A 17,666-nucleotide genomic window follows, 5' to 3' on the forward strand; every position below is an offset into this window, starting at 1 on the left:
AAGTGAAAAATGCCTTGATTCTTATTTAAAGGCTTCTGCTCACACCACTTGCTCAAAGTCATGGGGGCTCTACTTGCAGTCCTCCTCAGGCTCGAGTATCTTCGGGAGAGGGAGCAGAGGCAGCGAAGAGGATAGATGGAGGAGGAGGAGGGCCAGGAGGGCACTCAGCAGGAGGCCTTACCAACCTAGGGTCTTCGGAGAGCACTTCTCCTATCTCCACTTAAGCGAGAAGTAGTGTATGAGGAGGCTCCGCTTCACCAACAAGGTAGTCACAGAACTCTATCACCTCCTGCAAACAGATCTGCAGCCTGATAGCGTGGCGACCACACCTCTCCCAGTGACTCTCAAGGTTACCGTGGTCCTCAATTTCATTGTCAGTAGATCCTTGCAGTCTGCAGCAGGACACATAGCTAACACCTTCTAGTTTGCCGTCCATCGCTGCATCCGAGAGGTCACAGAGGCTCTCTGCGCCAGGAGAAGGGACTTCATTGTCTTCTCTCTGAACAGAGAGAAGCAGAATGAGTGTACATGTGGATGTCGGGCTTCCGTATGTTGCAGGGCGCCATCAACTGCACACACGTGGCTTTGCAGGTGCCGTATACCAATGCTGAGATGTTCCGTAACCGTAAAGGTTACCATATCCTCATCATAACATCCCTCTGTCACAGAACATCACAGCATCCTCCTGGGCACAGAGCTGAAATGAGAGCCACTGCAAAACACACATTCCAAACAAAATTCATAAATTTATCCAAATTCAATCAAAATAACTCCTGCCCGGCGGCTCACCATGTGCAGGTCCCGCCTCTAGACTGTCCTCTAAAGTCCGCGCAGTGCCATTTCCTGAGCTTGTGTCTCCGAGTGTCAAATGCAGTGCCGGTGTCTTCTTAGGAACATAGGAACATGAGTATGCCATTTAGCCTCGAGCCTGTTCTGCCATTCAATAGGATTATGACTGATCTGTGACCTAACTCCATATATCCGCCTTTGCCCCATATCTCTTAATACCTTTGCTTAACAAAAATCTATCAATTTCAGATTTAAAATTTACAATTGATCTCGCATCAATTGCTGTTTGCGGAAGAGAGTTTCAAACTGCTACCACCCTTTGTGTATAGAAGTGTTTGCTAATTTCACTTTTCTTATCCGTGCATACACCATCAGTAAGTGAGAAGAGATTGTGGGATGAGGGGAATTGGAATGTGAGAAGAAGGATTAGGTATGACCATATCATCATCATCAGCAACAATTTCAACTTCTCTGTTGGCCATGTACTCCGTCCCTCCAATGATTTCAAGCATGGATATCCTCCAGGTCTGTCAGGTTCTTTGTTCCAGCTTGGCCGCCTCCTGTCTGTTGTTGCTCCCTCCTGTTATGTGCCACCTTGGCCTGCAAGAGGAAGGGAAGTGTATCTGTGAGGGCAGTGCAATGTGTTTGGGTGATGTGCCTGCCATAGTTGAATAGCTGTCTGTGTGCACGGTGTGAGTGAGTGTTGTATCAGTGGTAAGGTTTGTGAGAATGAAGGGAAACCATTATTGTGAAGTCTGAGTGGTGATAGAGATTGTTGGTAGGTGAGTGCTGTGGGTGTGGTGCATTAAACATTATGTGAGGATTGTGGTGCAGATGGTGAGATATGACTCTTTTTGAAGTCTTTACTCACCTTCACCAGCCATGTGAGGTCACTAAACTATTTTTGGCATGGATCCAGGTCCTTGGGACCACACTGGTGGCCATGATCAATTCAGCAATCTCTTCCCACAACCTTCTACAAATGGCCTTGGATGGCCTCTTGCCTCCTTGTGGGCAGAGGACAGCCCGCCTTTATTGCACCCCCAGGACCAAAGCCTCCAGTGCAGCATCTGAACATCTTCTAACTTGTTATCTAGGTTGTTGTGCCATGGCTTGCTCCAGAGTGAGAATGAGGTGTTTCTGCAACAAAGCACCTCCCCTTTAAGCAGTGCAGAGCACCTAGGCCAAACTTTTTTGGCCATTAGACTGCACCTGATATTGCACCTCGCCCCCGTTGAGTGCTAATCCAAGCATTTAGCACTGAGATCAGCGCTGCAATCATGTTAATGAGCAGGCAGCATGCATTTTGTGTGCTGCCTGTACCACTTAGAAGAGGCGTAGGCAAATAGCACCATCCATTTTTGTGCCTTATCCAATTTCTTGGCCTAACGAGCACATGGGGTCTGGTAAAACCTTTACAAACCTACCCAACTTAATTTAAATGTTTAGCGAGTGGGGGTTCTCCTATCTCCACTCTTTGACCATTTACATATTCTAACTGTGGGGAGAGAGTTGAGTGTGCCCAAGCCTGTGCGCTGCTCTCTCTTGGGTAGAAATTTTCGAGTCCCAGATGTGCGGGAATCAAGCAATATAGTTAGGGTGCTGCCTGGCTGGAACCCTAACTGTAGCTGCTGATGGAGAAAGGTAGCTGCAGTGCAAAGGCACCCTTAATGCATATCATTGTAATCTGTAATACCACTGACCCATTTCAGGATTTGAAGGTCTTCAGAAATCTCTTGGAAATGATGCAATGTTTCTGAGGCAATAGGATGGTGATCTCAGAGCTTCCCTGATGTTTTAACCAACAGCTACATTTGGCTGAATCTTACTGTGCGTCTCCCTATATTCATGAGAAACTGAAAGGCAAAAAAGATTAAACACTTCCTCAAATCTAATTAAAAACGTAACATGAACAGCAGTAATGGTTTCCTTGGTGACCTGCAGGAATCTGAGTGCCTGCACAAGCCAATTACACAGTGGGGTAAATTCTCAAAACAAATTTATACCGGGGATTACTAAATACTCTGTTAGAACTTGTTGATGAACATCACAGAAGAAAAGAAAATCCCTGTGCAACAAACCCATCTGTTTTATACCTTTTGGCCTTAAATGCATTAAGGTTAGAATTCCCATATTTGCCTGTTTTGACCTCACTCCCATTGTTGCTGATAATTCTTTTTTCATGTGGGGAAATTCCATCTTCGACTATTTTTCACCCTTTTCTTCCCTCCTCCCCTGAAAGCATCAATGAGGTAGCGTTTGAGGGTGCCAAATACTCTTCAGTATCTCTTCCATGCTTCATTCACCCTGTCCTTAACCAACATTCACAAGCATTTGTGTCATAGTAGGAGTCACTGCATAGCGATCATGAGCTGGAATATTGGCTGATTTCTCATCTCACATGTCTAGATAACACTTTTTCAATTCATTATCACCCAAAGTGAAAGTTTTATTTCACATATATTACCTTTCTAATAAGCAATGCACTCAGACAAGCATGTGCTAAACATTGTTGTCTTAGCTAGGTGTTTAAGGAGCCAGATTCAGAATGTGTTGCGCTTCCTTAACCATCTGCTCCTAGCTCATCCCTTCCTCTCAACCCCTTCCTTGTCCCAGCCAGCTGAATCTGGTATGGACTTGAACTACCATGCATTAAAGCTGATGGAACAGATGTGCTTCTCATAAGACACTGAGTGGAGTTCTTTTAATCATATTATAGATGATAATCATATTACAGGTATTAAGTAGAAGGGGGTAGTCAGTTTCTCTGACTGGGGACATGTCTCATCCCTCAGATGGTCCCCAATCCTTGGTTCTCTCTGCTTACACAATTCTCACCTGTGGCTCAAAGTAGTCGCTTGTGCATCAGCTCCCAGACTAAACTAGGTGAGGATAACCTGCGGATTTGTTTCCCCGAGTGACCAAGAGACACCCATCTCCTCAGTGCACGAGGTCTGATGTGGTGACTTACGTGTGATGATTGCCAGAGAAATGAACAGATATAAAATGGACATTGCAGCACTCAGTGAAACTTAGCTTGCTGAAGTTGGCCAACTGGTGCTGGCTTTACCTTGTTCTGAAGTGGCTGGACCATAAAGCAACATCATGAGGGAGGTGTAGGCTTCACTATCAAGTCCAGTATCGTGGACAAACTTTAGAATTTTCCCTAAGATACCAATGACTACCTGATGACACTAAGATTGCCACTAGCTGGGAATTGTCTTGCCACCATCATTACTGCCTATGTACCAACCATGACCAATCCAGACAAAATCAAAAACACGATTTATGAATACCTAGATCATGCTGGGGCCGAAACTTAGGGTCTCAAAGAGAGCCGTTAATGCCCGTTTGCGGCAGCCATTCCTAAAAATCGAATGGCTGCCGCTTTGGGGTCAACAGGCCGACCTGACCTGAATTCAGGTCGGGGATTTTTTGGCCTGGACCCCATCCCACCCAAGTGGATGCACCGCCAATTTAAAGTGAAACAAATACTTACCTATCCATTTCCAGCTTGATCCGTCGATTCTCCACCGTGCGGTGCCCCCAGCATGGTTTTCTGCCGGTGCACCCTCTGAAGACTATGCGGCCGGCAGTGCAACCGCCCTTAAAGGGGAAGGCCCACTGCCGCGGCCACAATGCAAACATTTTTATTGGCCGTCTTGCCGATCGGCCGGCAAAATACTGCCCCTGGATTCGGCCAGGCCACCAACAGGCAACCTGGCACCCCCTCTTGTGTGCCAGGCCGTTGGCCCGGCCAAAACCCTCCCTGGTTGCCCAGTGGCCAAAGTTAAAAACTGATCGAATCTCTCCCGTTTAGCGGAGTCGTGATGCACACACCAAACAACCCATTATCAGCCAGTCAGCCTGGCTTTGAGTCTAAGGCCTGTCCCATTATGATCCATTTCCTGTAGGACTTTGAAAAAAATTAAAAGTCCTGAAAATGGATCTATTCACTGCACCAAGAGTTCCAGCGGTGAGTACTGGTTAAAAACTCATAGGTGCGCCAGCTTTCTGGTGCACCTGAATTTTGGCCTCGCTATCTCTCAGTTACCTAACCTGATTACATCTTAGTCACAAAAAGGATATTAATGATGTCAAGATCACCAAAGCAATGAGAGGCATTGAATGTTGATAGATAATCACCTCATTCGTGCAAACTCAGCATTCACTCCTTGGAGTCCCCAGGGCAAAATAACCACCGCGGAAGTTAAATGTGAGCAAACTCACATCTGTTCACTCAAAACAAGAACTACTTGTCACAGCTGTTTGAAACCATTTTATCACTGTAGGTACAACTTTTGGTGACATTGAAGCTGACTGGAATTGCTTCAAAGATACAGTCCACAGTGCAAGCCAAACTGTCTGTAAACATCCGGACTGGTTTGATGAAGCTAATAATATAAAAAAGTTACTTGATGAGAAACACTGGCTGCACTCATCATGGAGAAAGGGAAAGTCATCAACCAAGAAGAAGCAAGCTTATGGCAACATTCGTAAACAAGTCCAAACCAAATTAAGGAATGTGTGTGACACCTGGTAGAGTAAAAAGGCAGATACATTGCTGTCCTATGCTAACCAGAAGGACATGAAGAATTTCTATAATGTGCTTAAGACAGTATATGGCCCACAATCTACTGTCTCCATCCCTGTTATAAGCATTGATGAAACCACTCATCTCACAGACAAGCATCAGGCTGACCATTTCCAAATTATTTTAAATAAAAAGCCAACTATCAATGATGAGGCCACCAATCAGCTTCCTCAGTGTGCTATCAATTATAACTTTGCAAAATAAACTATTTTATGATTCTGAAAAGGCCAACAGGTTGCTCTCAAATAGGAAGGTACCAGGTTCTAATGCTATCCCAGCTGAGATATGCAAATCCAGTGGCGACTATTTATTCAAAAGCCTCAACAAACTATTTCAATCTATGTGGTACTCAGAAAAGATTCCCCAGGAGTTCAAAGATGCTTCAATTGTGCACCTCGACAAGGGAAAGGGAAATCGTTGCATCTGTGTTAATCACTGGGGAATCTCTATCCTGGTCATTGCTGGATAGATCCGTGCAAGAGTGATGCTCAATCGCTTTATTCAACACATTGCTGAAATAAACAGTCAATGTGGGTTCAGAAAGGGAAGAGGCAATACTGATAATGATCTTCACAGACAGACAGTTCCAAGAAAGAAAGCAAAATGTAGACCTCTACTGTGACGTTGTTGACCTGACAAAATCATTCGACACTATCAGTAGAGAAAGTCTTTGGAAATCCTCTCCAAGTTTGGCCTTAAAAAGACAGTGTACTCCCCAGGCAAGGATTACACCCCACCAGTCATCACGATCAATGATTACATGCTTCAGCCTGTGGTCAGATTGACCTGACTGGATAGCACCCTGTCTAGAGAAGTCCTTATTGATACAGAATATCCTGCAGAATCGCTAAAGCCAACTTAGTGTTTGGAAAACTCCGTGAATGCCTCTACGACAAGAGAGGCATCAGTCTGCATACCAAACTCAAAGTATAAAAAGGCAAAATACTGCAGATATTGGAAATCTGCAAAATATATAGATAATTCTATAAATATTCAGCAGGTCAGGCAGCATCGGTGGAGAGAGAAACAGAGTTAATGTTTCAGGTCAATGACCTTTCATCAAAACTGAAAATATTACAGATCTGATAGGTTTTAAGCAAGTTCAGAAGCAGGGAAAGTGGGGGGGGGTGGGGGGGAAACGACAAAAGGGAAGGCCTGTGATAGGGCGGAAGGCAGGAGTGATTAGATAGGTCTCATCAATCATCAAAGAACTCACTGCAAAAAAAGGGATGATATTCCGTCTGTCTTCTTCGATACCGAAGAACGGACGATGACAGATGATAAAACAAAGATTTCTTGTGGTGAAATTAAAACTGCAAATGCTGGTAATACTCAACAGGTAAGGTAGCATCTGTGGAGAGAGAAACAGAGCCAGGTCGATGTCCTTTCATCAGAACTGGAAGATGTTAGCCATAAACAGTTTTTCAACAAGTACACGGTCAAGGAAAAGGGAGCAGGAAAAGAACCTGTGATTGGGTGGAAGGCAGGAGTGACTAAATAACAGAAGGGATGATGGTGCAAGGCATAAGGAATTGAAAGGCAAAAGGAGGTGATGATAGGACAAATATAGAAACACGTCCTTTTGTCTTGCACCATCATCTCTTTTGGCATTTAATCACTCCTGCCCTCTACCCTATCGTATGCATCTGAACTTTCTTAAAAGATGTTAATTTCTAACATCTTCCAGTTCTGATGAAAGGTCATCAACCTGAAATGTTAACTCTGTTTCTCTCGCCACAGATGCTGCCTGACCAGTTGAGTATTTCCAGCATTTTCTGTTTTAATTTCAGATTCCCAGCATTTGCAATATTTTCCTTTCATTTCCTATGGCGATTCAGGTAAACTAATGCTCGGAGTTGTCTGTTTTTAAACTTGAAAAGACAAAGATACAGGCAGGCACATTCCTCTCATTCCATACTGTGGGATTAGGCCCCTAATAAATGGAGGAACCATTGTTCAGAGAGGTATTTCCAGCAAATAACAGATTCCCTTCATGGAGGACTCACCATCCCAACCAATTGCATTCGTTAACTGAAACTTAAGTGATTTGCCTTTATAAAGAATAGCGCCTGCATTTGCAATTGTAAAACAAAGCTGGCTGTGTATAAAGCATGGGGCACAGCTACAGTGAGGCTCTTTGTGATTAGCTAATCACCCCATCATCACGCTATATGACTTGGCTTGTCCAATGGTCATATGCCTGGGAGGCTTCTAATTGGTAACCAACTTAGAAAATGGTTAAAGCTGCGCTGCCCCAGTTTTTCTTCCATTTAGATCCCTTGTGCTAACAAAGGATTTGCAGTGTTGGAGGAAGTCGATGTACATTTTAAAAAACATATATGGAGAGAGAAAAGGTAGTGATTATCACAGGAAGTCTTTTATAATATTTAATTAGACAGAAAAGCTGACAAGTATGTATTAATGCAGCAGGAAGAAAATGTTGATTTTTAGCTGTGAAAGAGAGCAATTGAGATTAGTAACTTGCTGTGACAAAGTTCAAGGAGACCCACGATTGCCAAGATCAGTCGATGTTTTGCATTCTGCTCAGCAACATGTACAATTCTGACTTTTAATTATTGGCATTTTAAGCGAGCGATTGTCAGTAACTGACCTCAAGATACCTTCAGTTCCTTTTCCCACAAACCTCGATTCAGTTTAAACAATGCAGCTTCTCAATTTAAGACATGGAGGTTGAAAACAAGCAAATTATGTCAAATTTTCATCATTGGGAGTTTCAGCAATGAGAATTTTCCTACAAATTCCCAGAAAGAATTGCAGAATTAAATATTTTTCTATAATTTTATAGCCACTAAAGCAAGTTGCAAAGCGGATTAAAGATTTTAAACACAGCTCTCTTTTTTTTTGAAGGGGGTGATCCCACACTCTGGAAAAGCTGTGCCTGCGAGACAGAGGCAGAGTTACAAGTGCTGCTTCTCCGTAGGGAGGGCGGGATTGTTAGCATACCTATGGATTTCACTGGGTAAGGGTATTAAGGGATATGGTGTCAAGGCAGGTAAATGGAGTTGAGGTATAGATCAGCCATGGTCTAATTAAATGGCAGGATAGCCTCGAGGGGCTGAATGTCCTATAAGAATTGGGCGTAAAGCAGTAGAGGATAAAAAGAAAACCAACCATAATCATTCTCACATGATGAAATACTCTGTTCTCAGTCGACTGCTGCCCAGTGCTATAATCCATTTTTATTTTAAATGGGATTCGTGGTCACTAAAGAGCATTTTAAATGTAAAAATCACAGAAACTATTGGATCCAGACTTTCAATAACTCTCTATTGATGGTTGCCTGGCGTAGACCGAGCCGGGTTTATGGGGAGGGGTGGCAGTTAAAATAAGGCAGTGCCTTAGCCCCTCTGATCTCACTGGTTCCTGATATTGACCTGCTCTTTTGTGCATGTGAGCACGACGATCGCAGGAAGGCAGCGGGGCCCTGCTTCAAATATGCAGATTGGGTCCGATGATGTCATCAGGATCCAATCTGCAATTTTTGTCCGAAGCGTGAGCAGGGGAGCAGCGATGGCTTCCCCATTGGGCCAAACCTGTCAGAGGGGCATCGTGGCCCAGGCAGGTTAAGTTAAAAAAATATATGTGTTAGGTTTCCTTGATGGCAAGGAGGAGCAGGAGTGCCCACAAGGCCTCTATTTCTCCTCCCTCCTCCGATTATGGTCGCCTGGCCCACTTAGCCTGCTGCCGGGAATGGTGTTCCCGCTATGTTCCAGACTGCCACAATATTAACAGCAATGAGTATTGGGGAGTCGGTCACTCACCGAGGCTCATCAAGTTGGTAAGTGGTCAGTGTGCTAAAAGGTAAGGGGCCTCGATCTGAATAAAGCTGCTGCACTCACAGGTGCTCTTTCAGTTTATTGGGGGCTATGGTTCAGTGATCACTGTTTGCTTTGGGTTGTGTATTTGGTAAAAAAACACAATAAGCTGATTATGGATGTTACTGGAGCTGCACTCTATTGGAGTGAAGAAAAGGAGAAGTGAGAGGAGCAGCAGTAACAAGGGTCTGCTGAAGAAGGTGTTGTAGGAAGGCAGCAACACAGGGTCCATGCATGCAGAAAGCATTGCCCACCTCACAGGGTGTCCAGAGCAAGGCTCAGCTTCCTTAACCTGTCTGAGGAACAGTGCCTCGGGAGGCTCCGACTGTCAAGGCAGGTGGTCGCGGACCTCTACAGAATCCTAGAGGAAGACTTTCTGGCTACTGGACCAGGTGGCCATGACATGGTAGTGAAAGTGACATCCGCCCTCAACTTTTACACCTCTGATCCTTGCAGGCTGCCACGGGAGATGTACTGAGGGTATTTCAGTTGGCCTCCCACAAATGGATTTAAGCAGGCGACCAAAGTGTTATTTGGAAGGGCCAGTCGATATATCTCCTTCCCAACATATGGTGAAGGGTGGATAAGAGGGCGTAGAAGGAGATGCATTGTAGGAGATGGGTAAAGAAGGATGGTTGCGGACCCTTTGTGACCTAGTTATCTCATTGAAGTGTTTTCTGCACTGAATCGAGGTCCTTGGCAGCTGTGGCTCAGTGGGTAGCACTCTCATCTCTGAGACACAAGATTGTGGGTTCAAGTCTCATTTCAGAGGATTTGACCACAGAATCCAGGTTGGTCCAGTGCAGTGCTGAGGAGTGCTGCACTAGAAGTGTTGTCTTTTGGATGAGACGTTAAACCGAGGCCCCATTGCCCTCTCAGGTGAACATAAAAGATCCCATGGAACAGTGGGGGAGCTTTCCCTGATGTCCTAGCCAATATTTGTCACTCAACCAATATCACTAAAAGCAGATTATCTGCTCATTTGCACGTTGCTGTTTGTGGGAGCTTGCTGTGTGCAAATTGGCTGCCACAATTTCTACATTACAACAGTGACTACATTTCAAAAGTACTTTATTGTGCTTTGGGATGTCCTGAGGTTGTGAAAGGCGTTATATAAAATCCAAGGGGCCGAAATTGCCCCTCCCGATAAGGCCTCTGGCCGCCTGAAAGCAGCAGCCACATGTCGGTGTGGAATGGCTGCCGAGTCTCCGTGGAGGGACCGCCATTTTGCAAATTGCCCTTCATTAGGGACGGAGCGATGTAGGGAACCGTTCTACCTGTTTTCCCGCCGCGGCAACCCCTTACTGACCGGCGGCGACTGCTTCTCGAAATTGCTCCGCGGGAAATATTTATTTTGCGGAATTGGCCCACGGGTGTGGCGCCGACACCAGCCAGTGCCCCTGACAGCTTTTTGTGCCAGAGCACTCCTTGTTGGTTGGCGGCGCAGCACCCTTAAAGGAGAGGTGGTGCTGCCGGCGACACCATTTTATTTTTTATTGTCGGCCGACTGCCAGATTGGGCCGACAATTATGCCCCAGGTTCGGCCGGACTGCCAACAGGCAGCCTGGCACCCCTCCTTCGGTAGTCGGGCCGCTGGCCTGGCCGAAACCCTCGCTGGTGGCCCAGTGAACCAAACTTAAAAATATGCCGAGCTCGCAGCGGCTCTCTCCTTTAACTGAAGGGGAGGGACGTTGTGATGAGTCAGCACATTCTCAGTGACATGCTGTCATCATTAGCATGATGTGTGATCGGGGCGGCTGAGCCACTGCAAGGGCACTTCAGCCCCTCAGCCGCGACTACATCCACCCAGAGGGAAAAAAAGTGTTCAAATATCGATGGCACCTCCACCACGACCCATGCGACGGAGAAAAACTTAAAAGAACAGTGAACTTTTAGCCCGAAGTCTTTCTTTGGCATCACACTCCTGCTGCTCACTTCCTCAGCCGCCTCAATCCAGGCCCTCTTGATTATGGCAGCAGGTTTTTCTTCCCACTTGTGATGAACAACACTTCCCTACTGGACCTCACTGCACCAGCATTAGCTCCAGTGAAGCATCAAAGAACCTGGGGGCCACCTTCCCTCTCTTTGGAGAGATTGTTTCAAGTGGGAACTTTTCTTTATACATTCCTCAGTCCTCTTCCTCGGCCTCCCTTGCAGAGCTGGACTGAGCCTTCAAATACTGGCCAGAAAATTGCATCATGTGGGTGGACGACACACCCGCAGACACATCATTCCATCGATGCTGCAGCCTGGGTGCCGTCTAACTCCCTCGCACGCCACGTCCTATCTCTGGGTTAATATCGGGTCCTTGGACTCAGTGAGGAAGATTTTCAACTTGCAGCCCAGGTGAAAAACTAGCCTTGTGGATCGACTGCCCGCTGCAGAAACCGCCCAATTTAAATTTCCCCTGTAATCAGGAATTCCCTCTCACTATGGCAAGCGTGCACTTAGCCAAGTGGTGGATAAGTTACGGTATCCTTGAGAGATCAACTCACAGCCAACATAAGAAAACATTCTGGATTGCTGGATTGTTGGTCAAAGAAATGAGCTTGATATACCTTTGTGAACTGGATCTCGAAGATGCACTGGATACAACATGAGCACCTGTTGGACACAGCCAATGGATGGATCCATGGAGTAACAGAAGTGGTTCTAAGCCTGCTGACAGTAGGTCTGCCATTCAGGTTAATATTGTATCTAATACACATAATCTGCAGCACAAAGACTGCCCATTCGCCCCAACTGGTCTATGCCATTGTTTATACCCCACATGAGCCTCCTCCCACTTGAATGACCTCTTCCTACCCTGCCCCTGTATCCCTCTCTTCCCTTCTCCTTCATGATTGCATCAAGCCTCCCCTTGGGCTACAAAAATCATATCTGATGTGTGCTGTGAACCAGGCTATAATTAGTGTTTCGCCGTGCATATTACGCTCTAGTGTGTAAACCTCTAATTAGGGACATTTAGGCCAAATGCTAAGGAGCTGGATTTGCAAACCATCTTTAACTAAAGCCTGGATTTTCTACTTTCACACTCGCCATCCTGTGATTTAAAATGAATGGGCATCAAATTACAGGCTAGCAACCACAGAAATGCAAAACCCCCTCTTAAGCACTTAACCCAGCATCAATTCTGTTCCCAGTACTCTCATACAATACTGTGCAACATCCCCCTTTATCCATAATCCAATAATGAGCCCTCCTGATCATCTGCAAGATGTTGCTTTTTTGGCTAGCCTTCTAGCATTAACTCTTTGCTGTCTTGAAGCATTAATCCCTTGAAGCAACATCACAGTCAACGATAGATTAATTTATGATGGTTGGTGGTAGCACTCTCACTGCTCCAGAGACTTGAGCACATCATTTCAGTGCAATGCCAAGTGAGTGCTTTTCTGTCAGAGGTGCTGTTTTTTGAATCAGAGATTGACCCAGAAATTGCTGGAAAAATAATGCCGAGTTCACGGTGCCTGTTATTATTAGTGCCTAAAAACAGCAATTTGTGGCAAAGAAAAGTTACGCTGTGAGTTCCAATCCTCCACAAATTGCTGGCCGTTAGCCTTACCAAAACGGAAAAACTTACCATCTCGTCAACTCATTGGACCCAATATTTACGGGTTAAAACCTCTATTAAAACCGGAAGTGGGCGTGTTTCAGGCAGGTTGGGGTCAGGTTTCAGATTTTTTTAAATTTTAACACCCTACCCTCCAGCCCTCTACCGCCCAGCATGAAGGGTTCAAACTCCCCCCATCGAGTGCCATGAAATTTACACGTTAGTACAAATTCATCTTGCTGTAGCCATTTAGGACTGGATAATTCATGTCGTAAAAACTCTGTTAGTGACATGATTTATGGTCCTGACATGACACTCAACCTTGGAGGCCCAAAAACTGTGGTGTCTCACTCCTGCTGGTAGTAACTTGTTCCGAGAGGTTTTCTTTATAATAAATACTATTTATTTTTTCTTATCTTTCCTTCTGACTCTTTTTCTCTCTCTTCCTCAATTCACACTCTTTCTTTCCCTCTAGTTATTTCTCTTTCTGTATATAATTTAACTCTAAGTCACCCTATTTCCTTCTCCGCCATTCGCTGTTTCTTTCTCTATCCTTAAATTTAATTGGTTAAGGAACATTGGACCCGACGTTCAGGAGCTTCCAAATGCCCAGTTGATGTCACCGCGCTGTTATCAAATCGCATTTCCAGCAATTTACGATGCAAAAATAACACTAAATTAAGGGTTAGGTTAAAAAATCCAATTTATGGCGCTCACCACAAGATGCATCACTTCAGCAGAGTCTGCGCCATTAAATCAAGGTCTCGTCTACCATCTCACGTGAACATAAAAAAGACCATAACATTATTTGAGGAAGAGCACAGGAGCTCTTCTGGTGTCCTGGCCAATTTTTATTCTTACAATAAACACCATTAGAAACAAATTTACCGGTCACTTATCACAGAGATCCTAAAGCATGGTCAATCTCAAATGGAAATCCTGACGCCTTGTCAATTTCAAATAGAGATTCTGATATTTTGTCAATCTGGAATGGGGACCTTGATGTCCGGTCAATCTGGAATGAGTACTCAATGCCTGGTCGCATTAGAGCACAGGTCATAGGCTGCTCTGTAAATGCTGTGTTGTCTTTATAAAATACACTTCTGATGTTTGTTAGTGGAAAATAAATATTAGAATAAAACTTATTGCTGTCTGAATCTTTACAAGGTTACTTTAAACCAAACTCAACATTTAGAACCAGATGATTTTCTCCTGGATAGATAGTGTTGATTGGAAGTGGGCTCAGCTTCACACGATGGAAACAGTGTTATGATGAAAGTTAAAAGTGCAGCGCAAAGCAAACATTTTGCATTCACAGGTATTTAAAGACCAGCAGCTAGATTTTCAGCTATGCTGAATTTGGGGAGGTAATGGCGGCGAGGCAGTAAAGTTTGTGCCCGGGAACAGTTTGCGCCTCAGTTATCAAAATTGGGCAGCTGGGCCCTGAATCTGGGGCAGAGTACTAAGGGAGGCGTTGTACACCTCTCTTAGAGTGCTAGGCCGGCTGAGCATGCGAAAATCCCGAGCTAAACAGCTGGCCCGGGAGCGCTCTGAGAGAGGCCTGGGGAGAAAAAGAAAAACCTGGAAATAAAAACACCCAAAACATTCCCAATACATTGCCCACAACATAAATCACAAAAAAAAATTAAAAGAAAAACCAATCACACTTAACCTGAGGTCGGCATTACTTACCTCCCTGCAGGCGGTATAGGTTGAACCACCCGCTTTCACAGGCGTTCCCAGCAGGGCGTGCTGTGGGGTGTACGGATTGGCCAGGAGTCAAAAAGCGAGCTGATGTCGCAACCTGGGGCGTTGCACACCGGCTCGCCTCTTCCGGGCAGTAATGCTCCGCGCCCCTCCAAAACTGGCCCCGAAAACGCCGGCAGGGCGCTGGAAGCTGGCTGCCCGCCCAGAAGAGCTCGCTGTCGCCATTGCCGCCCCTCCGGGGTGAAAACAGAAGCACACATCACCAGAAAATCCACCCCCAGGAATATTAGAGGGTGATTCCACTTTTTCACCTCCCCCTCCATTCTCTGATGTGTTAAATTTATACTCTTTGTCCTCAACATCAAATCCCTCCATAGCCTTGCCCCACCCTATCTCCGCAATCTCCTTCCGCCTCATATACCCCACGCGCTGAGTCTGCTCTTTAGTGTGTCCTCCCCTCACCCCACCATTGGTAGAGCAGCCTTCAGCAGACTCGGCCCCACTCTCTGCAATTTCCTGCCCGCACCTCTTCTCTCTCCTTTAAAAGCCTTCTCCAAAACGTTATTTTCATTTGTACGTTTGGTCCAATATCTCCTTCCAGCCACGGCATTCATTTCCCTGTTTATTTCCATTTGTGAGACACCTATATAAATGTAGATTGTTGTCCATTGACTCTGGTGTAGTGTGAGATGCTATGAAGTGTCTAGCTAGAGTTAAATGGTGCATTAAAGATATCCACTGCAGTCCTAGTTTATGATTTTTGAGATTTATTTTTGTCCTTTTTAGCTAATTGAGGCAGATGTATTCAGTGGGCCAGTCAAGGAGCCCCCTACTGAAGCTTCTGTCATAGAGGAGATCGAGAGTTCCTCAGGACAACTGGAAGCTGTATTCCAGGAGATGACTACATCGGGAACGTCCGGAGAGAGGCCACCTTATGAAGAGCAAGGAGACTTAGGAGTAAAAGGAGAAAAAGGTAGCATATTATATTAATAATTTTATTGTCCTGATTTTAAAAGTGATATTTCTTATTTTAATATATTTTTACAATAGTTCTAAGATTCCCTATCGCTCTTGTTAGACACTAGCTGGAATTCTCCTGGGACCCTAGCTCGCATTGAATGGGAGAGCAGTGGAAAATTAAAGAGATTTCAGGGATTGAGGCTTGCTGCTGACTCGCCACCTGCGTCTCGCTCTCCGCAACTGTATTTCCCTCCACTCAACCCCACCAGGACTGCCAAGGGTCCCCTAGCACTGCATGTAAATGGTGGCGGGGTGGGGGGGACCCCCAATGGATTTCTCTCCTGCCTGCCTGTTTTACAGCCGCTTTCCTGTAGCCTCCTTGTAATGGCCTTCCTTTCCCTCTATCCTGCCCCTAATCCTTACCTTTTTTAAAATTTGTTCCGGTATGTGGGTGTTGATGGCAAGACCGGCATTTATTGCCCGTCCCTAATTGCCCTTGCGAAGGTGGTGGTGAGCCGCTACCTTGTACCGCTGCAGTCCCTGTGGTGAAGGTACTCCTATAGTGCTGTTAAGGAGGGAGTTCCAGGATTTTGATCCAGCGACGATGAAGGAATGGCGATATATTTCCCAGTCAGGATGGTGTGTAACTTGGAAGGGAACTTGCCGGTGATAGTGTTCCCATGCGCCTGCTGCCCTTGTCCTTCTAGGTGGTAGAGATCGCGGGTTTGGAAGGTGCTGCCGAAGAAGCTTTAGAAAGTTGCTGCAGTGCATCTTATACATGGTACACACTGCAGCCATGGTGCACTGACGGTAGAGGGAGTGAATGTTGAAGATGGTGGATGGGATGCCAATCAAGCGGGCTGCTTTGCCCTGGATGGTGTTGAGCTTCTTGAGTGTTGTTGGAGCTGCTCTCATCCAGGCAAGTGGAGAGTATTCCATCACACTCCTGATTTGTGCCTTGTAGATAATGAAAAGCTTTGAGGAGTCAGGAGGTGAGACACTCGCCACAGAATACCCAGCCTCTGACCTGCTCTTGTTGCCACATTATTTATGTGGATGATCCAGTTAAGTTTCTGGTCAATGGTAACCCTCAGGATGTTGATGGTGGGGGATTCGACTATGGTAATTGTTATGTCTTAGATAAAGAAACATAGAAAATAGGTGCAGGAGTAGGCCATTCGGCCCTTCGAGCCTGCACCACCATTCAATAAGATCATGGCTGATCATTCACCTCAGTACCCCTTTCCTGCTTTCTCTCCATACCCCTTGATCCCTTTAGCTGCAAGGGCCATATCTAACTCCCTCTTGAATATATCCAATGAACTGGCATCAACAACTCTCTGCAGCAGGGAATTCCACAGGTTAACAACTCTCTGAGTGAAGAAGTTTCTCCTCATCTCAGTCCTAAATGGCCTACCCCTTATCCTTAGACTGTGTCCCTTGGTTCTGGACTTCCCCAACATTGGGAACAGTTTACCCACATCTAACCTGTCCCGTCCCGACAGAATTTTGTATGTTTCCATGAGATCTCCTCTCATCCTTCTAAACTCCAATGTATAAAGGCCCAGTTGATCCAGTCTCTCCTCATGTGTCAGTCTGGCCATCCCGGGAATCAATCTGGTGAACCTTCGCTGCACTCCCTCAATAGCATGAACGTCCTTCCTCAGATTGGGAGACCAAAATTGAACACAATATTCCAGGTGAGTCAGACTAGATACTGCAAGCTCAAAGTAAGTGTGACCGTAGTCCTTTATTACAGATCTCAGAATGCCTCTCTAGCCTGTGAGGCCTCCTTATATACAGGTACTCCCAAAGGATTGTGGGATCCCTTGTGACTCCAGGGGATAAGCCGTCTGGTGGTTAGTCATGGTAATTACAGGTTTACATACATAACAGTAATGGCATTGAATATCAAGGGGAGGTGGTTAGACTCTCACTTATTGGAGATGGTCATTACCTGACACTTGCAATTGTAACTTGCCACTTCTCAGCCCAAGCCTAAATGTTGTCCAGGTCTTGCTGCATGCGGGCATGGATAGCTTCATTTTATGAGGAGTTGTGAATGGAATTGTACATTGTGCAATCATCAGTGAACATCCCCACTTCTGATCTTATGATGGAGGGTAGGCCATTGATGAAGCAGCTGAAGGTGATTGGGCCTAGGACACTGCCCTGAGGAACCACCCTTTCAGGCAGCGCATTCCAAATCCTAACCACTCGTTATGTAATA

At 45.6% G+C, this 17,666-nt stretch overlaps 1 protein-coding gene across 4 annotated transcripts in view; it reads left to right on the top strand.

Moving 5' to 3' along the window:
- LOC139273519 (collagen alpha-1(XV) chain-like) overlaps positions 1-17,666 on the top strand; it is a 539,503-nt gene that overhangs the window by 250,356 nt on the left and 271,481 nt on the right. For all 4 annotated transcript variants that reach the window (XM_070890449.1, XM_070890476.1, XM_070890459.1 and 1 more), the window contains exon 6: positions 15,263-15,449. In XM_070890449.1, the coding sequence (XP_070746550.1) occupies positions 15,263-15,449 (187 nt within the window). The remainder of the gene's footprint in view (positions 1-15,262; positions 15,450-17,666) is intronic.

The sequence above is a fragment of the Pristiophorus japonicus genome, chromosome 1, assembly GCF_044704955.1.
Source record: "Pristiophorus japonicus isolate sPriJap1 chromosome 1, sPriJap1.hap1, whole genome shotgun sequence".
Lineage (NCBI taxonomy): Eukaryota > Metazoa > Chordata > Chondrichthyes > Pristiophoridae > Pristiophorus > Pristiophorus japonicus.